Raw genomic sequence first — 14,181 nt, 5'->3', positions numbered from 1 at the left:
AGAATCCGTCTAGTGGGCGCTGCCTCGCTCAAAAGAAGATTATTGAGCGAGGCCTTCTAGTGGAAGAGGCCGCCTAGTTCACGCTACCCTGTAGAGGGCACAGCCTCTGCATAAGAAGTTTACTGAGCAAGGCTGCGCCCACTAGCCAGTTTTTCCCGGGGATTATGCATATCACATGCACGTCTTCTGTTCCTGGGTAGTGAACGGCGAATCCTAACAGTGAACAGTGCGTGTGTTGGAAGGATTCTTAAGTCTGCATGATAAAATAGATAATAAATCAAATTAAATCTACTCTCATAAACTTAATGATAATTAGTGATGAGCGAATATACTCGTTACTCGAGATTTCTCGAGCACGCTCAGGGGTCCTCCGAGTATTTTTTAGTGCTCGGAGATTTAGTTTTTCTTGCCACAGCTGAATGATTTACATCTGATAGCTAGCATAAGTAAATGTGGGGATTCCCTAGCAACCAGGCAACCCTCACATGAAAGAAAAACTAAATCTCCGAGCACTAAAAGATACTCAGAGGACCCCCAAGCATGCTCGAGAAATCTCGAGTAACAAGTATATTCGCTCATCATCACTAATGATAATCCTTTATCACTGCACAGTGAAAAGTGACCACATTAGATCTGCAGATACTTATTTACTATCTTTAAACTTTACTTTCTTGAATAGTTGACAGTCATTCCAAAATTCCTGAAGAGTCTGTAAAAAGAGAGCACTTTTTTCCAGCACCAATGAAAGAAATAAATTATTTTTACGAGGTTGGTGTCACTTGAGTAGGTCAATTGTAATCATTGGAGATGTGCAAATTCTCCTCGATTTTACAAAAAATTGAATTTGCCAAAGTTAATTTTCCAACTTGCTACAGATTAACTCAGCAAAATGGTAAGGCTTTTACGTAATTAAAGCTCCACTCCAGTGTGTTAGGCGTCAAGTTCCTGCTGCTGCACAGGGGGAATCTCGAGCCATGTCCACTGTGGTCTCCCATTCTTCTCCAGCCACAGTGGAGCCTGCTCAGCGGAGATGTCTGTCCCAGCACCTGGCTCAGACAGATAGTGCACGTTTGGTTACTGCTGCACTTCCAGGTCCATCCATTATAACCAGTACTGTTCAGCGGCGAGCAGGTGCTCCTGGGACTAAGTCCTGCTTTTCTCCTCCTGAGCATGTCCAAGGGAAGACCTCTCATTGGAGGTCAGGGGTCACACGCTCAGGTCCTGTAGCAGCTCCTATTGGTCCACTAGGAAGGTCCTAAGCTGCTACAGCTATAAAAGGTTTGCATGGCCGCACGGCCATGTACTAGTATCATTTGTGTTTGGCAGTTGCCAGTGGATACTCTGCCACACTGTATATATGTGGTGTGAGTCTGTTTAGCCTTGGGGCTGTACACTCAGGCAGGCAGCAAGCGTCAGTGGGGGCAATTAGCCTTGGGTTAGCATCTGATTCCTTCAAGTGTGCGGTTAGCACAGAAGAGTTCCAGAGCAAGCACAACTTTCAGTTAGGGTTTTAGTCCCTGTGTAGAGCGCGACTCTGTGAGGCAACAGAGCTCGCTTTCATCTCACAGGTTTAAAACCCACGTGTGAGCTCAGTGTCCTTCTGCCATTACTTGCAGCAGGTATCTCTGCACGGTGGACCCCGGGCTGTGAACGCACCTCGTATCTATCACCCTATTGCTTGGTGCGTTCCGCTAGCCCTAACAGTATACTAGCGCCAGGGTCTGGCTAGTAATGGCAGACGAACAGCAATTGCTGGGGTACATCCAGCAGCTGGAGGGCAGGTTGGCAGCTCTCGAGCGCACAACCCCAGCTGTGGATGTTTCCGCCGTATCTGTTCAGGCTGCTAGCGTGGGTGCACCAAGTTTGTCCCCTGTTCCAACCTTATCTCACTTCCCGCTGCCAGATAAATAGTCTGGTGATAATGCATCTTCATGAGCCAGTGCGCAATAAACCTCAAGCTCCTGGCTGCACGTTTTCCCACAGAGCGGGCAAAGGTAGGATCCATTATATCTCTTCTGTCGGACAGGGCGTTGGAGTGGGATACACCGCTGTGGGAGCATGGTGATCATGTGGGGCAGAGTGCTCTGCTGTTCTTGAGCACTCTGAAACAGGTCTTTTTGGGACCTCGGGTCACCCATGATAAGGCAGTCCAACTGTTGGAATTGACTCAGGGCTCGTCCATGGTCAGCCATTTTGCCGTCCACTTCCAGATGTCAGCATCTGAGCTGGAGTGGTTGGATAAAGCCCTCATCCCTGTATTTTGGAGGGGGCTGGCTGACCATGTGAAGGATGCTTTGGTGACTAGGGAGATTCCCGCCACACTAGAGGAGCTAATAGCTGTGTCCACTCACATTGACCTCTGTTTTAACAAGCTGAGGTTAGAGCAAGCCCAGTGTAGGCAGAGGTTTCGGCTGGCTCCCACCTTCGCCAAACCTTTGGAATCTCCAGTCCAGGCACCCGAGTCACATGAGGCCATGGAGGTGTCATGAGCAGGATCCCGGACCACTCGTGCACTCAAGGTCTGTCATGTCTGCCGGCAGTCAGGGCATCTTGCCACCAGATGTCCCCAGCGGTCAGGGAAATGTCAGCATCTAGTGGTAGTAGGTGGAGGTACACTAGACACGGCGACGTTTGCCTCCAAACTGTCCTTTAAGGGGACAATTACCATAGGCTCATCCACTTATTCGGTAGAGCTTTGCGTGGATTCCAGGGCAGAGGGCAATTTTATGTCATCTGCCTTCGCCAATGACATGCAATACCACTGGTGATGCTGGCCAAACCAGTGACCGTACGAGTGGTGAATGGGTCGACACTGCCCTCACAGATTACACACCAGACCATCCCATTTACTCTATCTTTGTCGCCATCTCATCAGGAGATTATATCTCTGCTCGTCATTCCTGAGGGAATTGATGAGGTCCTGTTAGGGATACCTTGGCTACGGTACCACTCCCCTCATATTGCGTGGTCCACAGGCAGAATTTTGGGATGGAGTAAATCTTGTGGGGGTAGATGTCAGAGGGAATGCATTCAGGTTGCTACCACTGAGGTACCCGCAGATCTTTACTCTCTCCCCAAGCAATATTGGCCCTATGCGGACGTGTTCTCCAAAAAAGCTGCAGAGACCCTTCCGCCTCACCACCCCTATGACTGTCCTATTAACCTCTTGCCTGGTGCTGAGCCTCCCCGGGGTTGAGTCTACCCGTTGTCTCTCCCGGAGATGGAGGCAATGTCTCAGTACATCCAGGAGAATCTGGTAAGAGGATTCATTAGGAAGTCAGTGTCACCTGCAGGGGCTGGGTTCTTCTTCGCGCAGAAGAAGAGCGGAGAGTTACAGCCATGCATAGATTACAGGGGTCTTAACGCCATCACCATTAAGAAGAAGTACCCATTACCCCTGATATCTGAGCTTTTTGGTAGGCTTCGGGGAGCAAGGGTATTTACTAAACTAGATCTGCGGGGTGCTTACAACCTGATTTGCATCCGTGACGGGGACGAATGGAAGACGGCTTTTAACACCAGGGATGGGCACTATGAATATCTGGTGATGCCCTTCGGGCTCTGTAATGCCCCAGCCATTTTCCAAGACTTTGTGAATGATATCTTCCGGAATATGCTCTCTACCTCGGTTGTAGTCTACCTGGATCATATTCTCATCTACTTTCCAGATATAGACTCCCACCGGAGAGATGTTTGCAAAGTCTTCGACCTCCTACGGGCAAACATCCTCTATACCAAGTTGGAGAAGTGTGTGTTTGAGCAGGAGTCTTTGCTTTTCCTGGGCTATATCATCTCGGCCCAAGGATTGGCTATGGATCCCGCTAAGCTACAGGCTGTGTTGGACAGGCAGGAACCCCATTCTCTCAAAGCATTGCAGCGCTTTATGGGGTTCATCAACTATTATCGCCAGTTCATTCCCCACTTCTCAATGTTGGTAGCTCCTCTGGTTGCCCTCACCAAGAAAGGAGCTAATCCCAAATTGTGGTCGGAGGAGGTCTCTATTAAGTCACACGTCGCTGGCACTCCCATTTTACATCGCCCCGATGTTGCTAAACCATTTATCATGGAGGTGGATGCCTCTTCTGTCGGTGCTGGAGCAGTCCTCTTCCAGAAGGATGCTCAAGGTCGGAAGCATCTTTGCTTCTTCTTCTTCTCCTCCAAGACCTTCACACCGCCGGAGAGGAATTATTTATTCCATTGAGGATAGGGAGTTGCTAGCCATGAAGTTGGCCTTTTTGGAGTGGAGACATCTCCTGGAGAGGGCTCGTTTACCCTTCCAAGTTATCACCGACCACAAAGATTTGGTGTAGTTGCAAGCCGCCCAGCGGCCAAGCCAGATGGTCCCTGTGCTTTTCCCAGTTCCCCTTTACCCTCCATTTTCTCTCCGGGGAGAAAAACACTCATGCCTACGCTCTCTCCCGTGCCTTAGTGTCATCAGAGGAGGCGGAGACACGGCTTATTGTCCCTTCTGAGAGCCTGAGAACTGTGGCTCTGGTTTCACTAGAGTCTGTGACCCCAGGCGAGACTTTTGTTCCATCTAATTTGAGACCGGAAGTTCTCTCTTGGGCTCACTCATCCAGGGTGGGTGGACATTTTGGGACCAATAGGACATTTAAGCTTTTGGCGAGGACGTACTGGTGGCCGCATATGGCCTGTGACGTCGGGGGCTATATTCCAGCGTGTGTCTCCTGCACCAAGAATCAGTCTCCTCGGCAACGGCCTGCTGGGATACTTTACCCCCTGCCGGTGACAGACAGGCCCTGGGAGATGGACAGGATGGACTTCATGGTAGGCTTACCCAAGTCTCATAGCTGCACAGTTATCTGGGTAATCACCGACCATTTTTCTAAAATGGTGCACTTGGTTCCACTTCCACGGTTACCTTCTGCATGGGCCTTAGCGGCGTTGTTCATAAAACATGTTTTTCTGTCTACATGGCATGCCTGACAAAATTGTCAGTTACCGGGGTCCTCAGTTTGCGTCTCGGTTCTGGAGAGAGCTCTGTCCTTTACTCAGCATTGAACTGAATCTTTCTACTGCATACCATCCCGAGACGAATGAGTTGGTAGAGAGGGCCAACCAGACTATGGTCACATGCTTGTTACATTTTGTCTCCGCCAGGCAGGATGACTGGGCATCTTTGTTACCTTTGGCGGAATTTGCTTTGAACAACGCTGTAGCTGACTCTATTGGGCAGACTCCATTTCTCCTTAATTACGGCCAGCATCCGCGTGTCCCTGTGCCCATGCCCGTGTCATCCACTGATTCTAGGGTTGCAGACTCAGCGGTGGAGGCATGTGACATTTGGGACTGCACACAGGATGCCATCTGGGCCTCCAAGGAGAGAATGAGGGTTTCTGCTGATGCACACCGGCGCCATGCTCCGACCTTTGCCCCTGGTGACTTAGTGTGGCTCTCTGCCCGTAACATCAGGCTGCAAGTTGAGTCCACTATGTTTGCGCCTCGCTACATAGGCCCTTTCAAGGTTCTGGAACAGGTCAACCCTGTGGTCTACTGTTTGGCTATTCCTCCGCGCCTAGGTATCACCGACACTTTTCATGTATCCCTCTTAAAGCCCATCTATACGTTCCGGTTTTCTGAGTCATCTGCCGGGAAATTAGGTTCGTCCACGGATGAGTACGAGGTGAACTCTATCTTGGGGTGCAAGGTGGTACTTGGCAAAAAATACTATATGGTGGACTGGAAGGGCCACGGCCCAGAGGATAGAACCTGGGAGCCTGTGGAGCACATTTGGGCTCCGCTGCTCATTGCGGCCTTTGAGCGTAGCGAGGCCCAGGGAAGGGGGCCCTAGGAGGTAATGGTAATGTTAGGCGTCGAGTTCCTGCCGCTGCACAGGGGGAATCTCAAGCCATGTCCGCTGCGGTCTCTCATTCTTCTCTAGCCACAGTGGAGCCTGCTAAGCAGCGCCTGGATCGGACAGATACTGCACGTTTGGTTACTGCGGCCCTTCCAGGTCCAGTCATTATATCCAGTACTGTTTGTCGGCGAGCAGGCGCTCCTGGGACTAAGTCCTTATTTTCTCCTCCTGAGCATGCCCAAGGGAAGACCTCTCATTGGAGGACGGGGGTCACATGCTCCGGTCCTGTAGCAGCTCCTATTGGTCCACTAGGAAGTTCCTAAGCTGCTACAGCTATAAAAGGTTTGCATGGCTGCACGGTCATGCGCTAGTATCATTTGTGTTTGGCAGTTGCTAGTGGATACTCTGCCACACTGTATATAAGTGGTGTGAGTCTGTTTAGCCTTGGGGCTGTACACTCAGGCAGGCAGCTAGTGTCAGTGGGGGCAATTAGACTTGGCTTAGTATCTGGTTCGTTCATGTGTGCGGTTAGCACAGAAGAGTTCCAGAGCAAGCACAACTTTTAGTTAGGGTTTTAGTCCCTGTGTACAGAGTGACTCTGTGAGGCAACAGAGCTTGCTTTCATTTCACATGGGGTGAAGTTAACCCACGTGTGAGCTCAGTGTCCAAACCAGGGCTGCGAACGCACCTCGTATCTATCACCCTATTACTTGGTGCGTTCCTCTAGCCCTAACACAGTGGGTTTTTTACTGCACCACAGGAGTGGTGCTTTAAATGTTAGCACTCTGCCCCATGTCTCATATTCACCTGTTTTCCTAATTTCCAGCGTTGGTCTCTATGACAGCCTTGTTCTGGCCTCATAGACTTGCTCTGAAAGATTGGGACGTGGCTTCTGAGTTCCGGCTAGTCAGAAGCACAATATGGAATCGTGGGACGGGAGCAGTGCCAAAAAAAGGTGAAGATGCCGGAGAGTGAGTATATGATCGGGGACAGGGAACTTACACTTAAAGCTCCACTCCAGCGTTGAAATAAAAATTGCTGGAGTGGAGCTATAAAGAGGAACAGGAAGGTGTTAAAATTATCTTATACTCACCTCTCTTATGGCCTTCCTGTTATATTTCCAACCCTTGTTCCTCCCCCAATTGGCTTTTCTGTCTTCCAATTTATGTTTTCTATCTTTGTTCTGGTCCTTCCAATCATTTCCATCAATGCGTATTCCATTAAATAGGCCTCAATCCATACGTGGCTCATGTCCTATGTGACGACATGGGACCTAATGGATGAAATCCCGGATCGAAGCGACCGGAGGCCCGGAATGAAAAAAGAAGATAGAAGAGCTATTCAGAGAATCAACATAGGTGGCTCAGGTATCGGGAAAGTTTAATAAGTTTTTTTTTTTCCTAGCCATTTCAGTTGTTTCAAGCTTGTTCAATACAAATCTAATTTTCCTCTAAATTTAGCAAATCTTCATTACTCGAATTTAAGGGGATTCGTTCAACTCACTCAAATTAGTGTATTGAGTTACAAACATGGATTATATATAATCTTTTTTAGTCATTATTATTTTTCATTTCGTCCATAAAAAATTCATAGTGGTCTTAGATGAGATGTCCAGAAAAGGAAGAAAAATTCAGGTTTGAAACACTAACGTTATGTATTTCTTTGTGTCTTCCCTTTCTATTCTTTTTTGAGCCTCTATCCTATTTCATATTTGCTATAACTGTGTGCAGGATAATTTAGCTGGAAAAGTAAATGGAAGCATTATTCAGTATGTTAAGCAATAAAATGTACAGAGCTTTCATGCTTCATGAATAGAAATATGGAATTACCAGTAATATTGTCATTTACAGGATTACTTTACTTTTGATCCGTAAAAATAATTCAGTCATTTAAACAGAATATATGGGAATAAAAAAAATAGGCTTCTTTGCTTTCGATAGAACATTTACTGCTTTACATCTTTGTGCTTTTCATACTTTAGTGATTGATTAAAAAATAATTTGAGGTTTTGATGTTCTCTTTTGTATTATTTTCCTTTTTTTAGCAACTTTATACTGTATTATGTCAGTTCACACAATTGCTCTATATGACTCAAAATTTTTACAAGTTACATGATCATTCCGTTTGCCGTGTTTACCTCGAACCCCTTTATGACTAACAGTACGCCTTATTACAGCTGCCGCTAATAGTCTTTATTCTAAAACGCCATATATTTTTAATATAAAAGCTGAACAGGAGCTCATGCAGCCATGGCTTGGGAGCCTGGCTGTCAGAAACAGCATTTAACCACTATTTAGAATTCAGTTGATGATTTGCAAGACCTTGATGTAACTGCCACATCGGTATCCCATCGTAGACAGAGCACCACGAATTTCCTACTTCCTGCTGGCATGTGAATTTCATACTACCAAGGTCATGATGTTGCAGTGTCCTTGTTGTTTATTTCGATTTTATTATTTTATTAAAACATTTGTTTGATCATGATGAAAAAGGTATTTGCTGAAAACTTAATAATACGCTATTGGGGCCACATGATTTATGTGCATGCCACTGCATTGTCACTGCTTGTGATTTCTGTACAGGAAAAATCAATGCCAGTGTGATCAGTGTTCCATGCCCGTGTGCCAACCGCGTGGCATTGTGCTACATCCATGTGTCCGTATGTCCATGCCTGTGTGACATCTGTATGTCTGTGTGCAATGTCTGTGTGCCATCTGTGTGTAATCCGTGTGTCCATGTGCAACATCTGTACTTTGCCCTGGAAAAAAATGCATGATAGTTAAACAATTGATTTCATCAGTGTAAGCTGAGAGAAATTGCCCAGGAATTGTGTGTTGTTTTTTTTTCGTGTACTTGAATTCATTAGATAAATAAATATTTTGCACTAAAAAATGGTGTAGGCTCCCGCATATTTTTCAAAACCAGCAGAGAGAAAGTCGACTGCTGGGGGCTGATGTTAATCTAAGAAAGGGGGCATTAGCCCTAAATGTTGCCAGGCTATTAATAACAGTTCACAGATGTTTGCTTAGCATTTACTAGTTAGTTTACAGGGGACCCCAGAAAAAAATGATGTAGGGTTCCCCTATAAATTCTAACCAGCAAAGGCTAATATTAATAGCCAGTGAATGAGCAATGGATATTGGCCCCCCCTCCCAGGCTAAAAACACGAGCACTCAGCAGCCCCAGAAATGGCGCATCAATAGGATGCGCCCAACCTGGTGCTTAGCCTCGCAAGTGCAATGATGCCATGGCAAGTAGGGTTATAGAGTTTAGGTTGATGTCAGCTTTTTATGGCCACTGACATCAAGCCCAGGGATAAGTAATGGAGAGGAGTCTGTAAAACACCCCCATTACTAACGCCACAGTAATATTGTAAAAAATACACTGCCAGAATAAAGTCCGTTAATTGAAAGATAGACACAGACTCCTTTAATTGAAATAAACACTCCCACTCTTTTTTTACCTATTTATTAATGTAAAATTAAAAATAAAAACGCCATATTCCTCACCTGTCCAACGATAATCCATTTATCCTGAGAATTCCTCACGGTGCTAGCTGTGATCTCATTCAGGTCATCGCAGTTTATTGGACCTCTCACAATGAGCTGCCCATGGGAACCGCAGCTTCAGTGACCTGCGGTAACCTCAATGACGCTCAGCTCAGTGTCTCCTAATGTCAGGCTGAATGGTCGCATCATGCCAACGTTCAGTGAAGCATCCAGATGACGCAGAGATGGATTACATTTAAGAAAACAGCCGCACTCAGATTTTGGATTTTTGAATGCATAACAAGAGCAAAAGTTTATTCAAGTCACCACAGTATTATGGCAATTTAGAGAAGGTCTCTGTAGTAGGTCTAAAGTAGGTAACGTTTCGACCCCGTGGTGGGTCTTTATCAAAGATGGATTACGGCATGTGACAACTGGTCTTTCGTTGGGCAGGTAACAAATATGTTAGTTTTTTTGCTTTTTTTAATTTTTAATTTTACACTAATAGAGAAAAGAGGGTGAAGAGTGTTTATTTCAAATAAAGGAGTCTGTGTCTTTCTTTCAATTAAACTGCTAGAGTCCTAGCTCTAGAAATTAGATGTCATTTTCCCTGTGTTTGCAAAACTGGCACGGAAGGAAAACTGCTGAAATGTGTAGTGTTAAGTTCTTTTTGATGTGGCTTTAAATTTTAAAACTTTTTTTTTCTTGCAGGTACTTGGCCATAGTACATCCTCTGAAACCTCGGATGAATTATCAAACAGCCTCATTTCTGATTATGTTGGTCTGGATTATATCATTGCTCATAGCCATCCCATCGGCATACTTTTCTACAGAAACTGTGCTCTTTATTGTTGACAATCAAGAAAAGATATTTTGTGGTCAGATTTGGCCAGTTGACCAACGGATTTATTATAAATCTTATTTTCTTTTTATTTTTGCCATTGAGTTTGTTGGCCCAGTTTTAACAATGACTTTATGCTATGCCAGGATCTCTAGAGAACTTTGGTTTAAAACAGTTCCTGGGTTCCAGACTGAGCAAATTCGTAAACGTCTGAGATGTCGAAGGAAAACAGTTTTGGTCCTGATGTGCATCCTCACCGCATATGTCTTGTGCTGGGCACCATTTTATGGATTTACCATTGTTCGTGATTTTTTCCCAACGGTTTTTGTAAAAGAGAAGCATTTTCTTTCGGCTTTTTACATTGTGGAATGCATCGCTATGAGTAACAGCATGATTAATACCATGTGCTTTGTGACTGTCAAAAATAATACCATGAAGTATTTTAAAAAAATCATGTTTCTGAAATGGAGATCCACTTACAGTGCAAGTAAATGTAGTACTGAGATTGATATCAAAACTAGTGCAGTGCCTATTACAGAAGAGGTTGATTGTATCAAACTGAAGTAATGTATTGATAAGGTTAGATTCGCTGAAAGGACAACATCACAAACATTACATTTGATACATTGGTTGGATGGATTCAATAGGTGGTCTCCTTCAAATACTGTTCTTTTTTCCAGTAATGTTAATTACAGCTGAATGAATCGATTTTGCACAAATTGAGTTTGATACCAATTTTTCAAAATTTGTTGAAGTTTGTTCATCGGAATCATTTGTGATCTGGTGACACCATGTTACAGACAGTATCAGAAAGAAAAGAAGGATCACATAATCTTATGTGATGCCCAGCAAGCTTCCCCATAATTCTTTGCAGTCTCCCATCACACGCACTTATGAGGGACCATAGTTCAGAGGTCACAGATGAGTTACAGCCACTATAAAAGCCCAAGCAGGAGATGCTGGTGCCATTTTGTAAGAAATGTGGATAGGAGAGAGTACCTCAGAGGATTAGAGGGTGAGAAGAATACAATTAAAATAATTTGATTGAGAGTGAGTGAGATAGAAGTTTGCTCTTGCATCTCACTTAATGTTTGCACCTGCCCAGTGTCTGTTTTACTACACCCAATATTGATGTATTTTCTCCATCAACATTTAAATACTGCACAATTGGTTACAGTTGGTTCTAGTCCAGTTTGTGAAAAATTAGTGATTAGTGAGGTACTTCACTTATTGTTTGCACTTGTGTGGTATTTGCTTTTTTTCCACATCAAATACTACTGTATTTTGGACTCAAACTAATAGAATTTAAACACCATCGCGTCAATTATTTAAGTTCAGTCTATGATAATTTAGTAAGCAGAACCAATAACTAGCGCATGCCCAGTGGTGCCTCATGAAAAAAATGGTTAAAAAAAAATGGCAATGGCTGTGGTAACATAACGGAAACTGGATCGCCCCCCAAGGGCCGTGGGATACTCGGTACCTGGTCCTTCAGTTCACAGAGATGTCACGGTGGCTGACCTGGTCCGTGGCCCAGGGAGCCCATGTAAAAGGGAAAGGTCTTTAAAGGGATAAAGTTTATGTTCGTGATGCCACCTGTGGTATTCGGTCAGGGTGACCGCTGCTGCTTTAAGGGGTCCGCTGGGGTGATGTAATGGCAGCTAGATGGTATGCCTTCCCACAGGTGAAGTATGTCGCCAGGGCTTCCCGGTGTGTAGATGGTGGTATGGTGAGAGGCGCAGAGAACAATGACGACAAAAGGTTGCAGTCTCTTTACCTTTACTGAAGACTTTAGCATCCACAGTGCAGGGTACCAGATCACAGGGCAGGCAGAGTCTGGCCGGTTTGGAGGCAAGTCCAGAGTTCCCTTGTCCAGGTAGAAATCAGTAGCCTTCCCTTGCGCTGCAGTGGTGTAGTCCTTTATTGCCTATTGCTTCACATAAGGGTCTCACAGATGCAATGTTTTGCTCTCTCTGTCCCCCCTATTGGATATGGCAAAACCCGTATGACTGGTGACTTGAGCCTTTTTATAGGGTCTCTTAGATAACCCGGCTCTGTAGGTGTCACCGTGCCTATAGCCCGGTTCACTATGTAATTTCGCCGGAATTTTCTGGAGAGTTTCAAATATGTACATTTTTGGAAAGGCTATGGTATAAGCAATAAGAAAAACAATGTTTCCATTTGCCCCGAGTCCTAAGTGGCCGCCATCTTGGATTTTACAAAATGGCTGATTTACATCGATTTTTGTTAATATCTCAGCTTGTAAGTAACGTAAAACTTAAATTTTGACAGCTAAACATACATTTTGAGTACTAAGAAATGCAGTGGTATCCAAATAAATACTCTATATACGACTACAAATTGTATCGGTTTATATTTGAACAAATTTTCGAACTCGAAAAGCAGAGAGTTAATGTTTTTAACTTTTGAACAACCAGAGTGTCTTTACATATCGCCACCATCACTGTCATCATCAGTTTCATATTTGGTCTGAGTGTCCTCGTCATTCATACACTCGCTGTCACACTGACAAAGATCGGTACAGGATAAGTTATTTTTTCGGCACGAACACCTTGAAGAAGAACAGTCATGTTTGCATTGACAACTAATCATCTCGATTATTGCTTTTGGAGCTGGAAGAACATCTGTCATGGTTGGTTTCAACTGTCCATCCAACCCTTTGTGATAGCCATTCTTCTCGGGATCCAGCTGAGAATCCTGCAAAGCAATGTTAGCTTGTCCCCACACTCTGGCTTGGATATGGACTCTGAGGACATGTTGTTTTAGAGCTCCGAGTGTAGGAGGTAACCTGTCACTTTCTGCCATATGCTTGCAAAATAGATGCCATCGCAGTTCGGGAATATTCTTAATAAAAATGCCTTTTGGAGAGTAAGCAAAACATACGAAGGTAGCAAGAGTTGACAACATAGTTTTGCTCACTTCTTTTTCAGTCGAAAGCATCTGCAGAGAACTGATTACATCTGGTGTTGCGTTCATGTAAGCTTGCAGCCAGATTGCTTTGCCAATTCGAGAGAACCTTCCAGTTGTGTCAGCACCAGTGAATGCATGGAAGGCTGTCAAAGCCTTTGCTCTGTCTGCCCCTATGACTCTCCTTATTGGCTCTATCTCGATCATCCCAGAGACCATTGAAATCGATGTATTCTTCAGCATGAGGTCATAGTTAGCTATGACCAACACCAGTACATCGGTATCAGGGGAGAAGAAAACCATCCTTGCATCCGGTGGGTTTCGTTGTGTTGCCAAGACAGCTTGGTAGATCAACAGTGTGTCTGCTTCTTCGTGATTGTTGTCGTCGAAAACTAAGTTTTTGTTGCTCCTGGTACACCCTGAAGAACAAGTGATGACCAGTTTTTGTGATGAACTGTTGAACTCTAGAGTCTTTGCAGCAAGATAGTTGGTCAGGTCAGCCTTTGTCTTGTCATGTGAAAGGAACCTGTTCATTGGAATATGATTAATGTTTGTTTCATCTCTGACCTGGTACTGAATTGGTGCCTTTCCTTTTCTTCTTTTATCCCTGGTAGCATCCTTGAGAGAATTTTCCCTATACGTATCAAACACAAGGATTATTTCATCGTAATTTTCTGTGAGAGACATAAGCCTGTCATTGAAGCAGTAACTGAGATCTTTGACTGTCACTAGTGTTGCCGGTTTCTTGGCCATCTTTTGCAGAAGAACCATTCCATCTACCAGGGCTATCTTGCGACTTGGATCATCTGATCTTGTGTCCATCCTATCTTCTGGCTGCAGATCTTTCTGTGGAGTTTCTACTATAACCAACTTGTTAAGGAGACTGATCAGTTTCGATTTGTCATGGCATGGTAACATTGTACCATCTGGAGCAAAAAAGGCTCTTGGGGTCAGAGTGAATTCGTAGTTCCCAATGGCCACTTTCTGGTTTATGTCTCTGTTGGACCTTGCCAAAACCATCATTCTTCCATACAAGTCCTTGGTCTCCTTAAGATCAACAGTCTTGTCTCGGAGTTTTACTGTGGTTTTCTTGTTTGCCGACATGA

General features: G+C 44.8%; 1 protein-coding gene across 1 annotated transcript in view; it reads left to right on the top strand.

The window, feature by feature from the left end:
• Positions 1-12,210, top strand: part of PROKR1 (prokineticin receptor 1) — a 48,033-nt gene extending 35,823 nt beyond the window's left edge. The window contains exon 3 of the mRNA XM_069768743.1: positions 10,018-12,210. Within this exon, the coding sequence (XP_069624844.1) occupies positions 10,018-10,714 (697 nt within the window). The 3' untranslated portion in view covers positions 10,715-12,210. The remainder of the gene's footprint in view (positions 1-10,017) is intronic.
• Positions 12,211-14,181: the final 1,971 nt, after the last annotated feature.

The sequence above is a fragment of the Ranitomeya imitator genome, chromosome 5, assembly GCF_032444005.1.
Source record: "Ranitomeya imitator isolate aRanImi1 chromosome 5, aRanImi1.pri, whole genome shotgun sequence".
Lineage (NCBI taxonomy): Eukaryota > Metazoa > Chordata > Amphibia > Anura > Dendrobatidae > Ranitomeya > Ranitomeya imitator.
The sequence above is the reverse complement of the archived record's forward strand: the minus strand, read 5'-3'. Positions and strand labels throughout refer to the sequence as shown.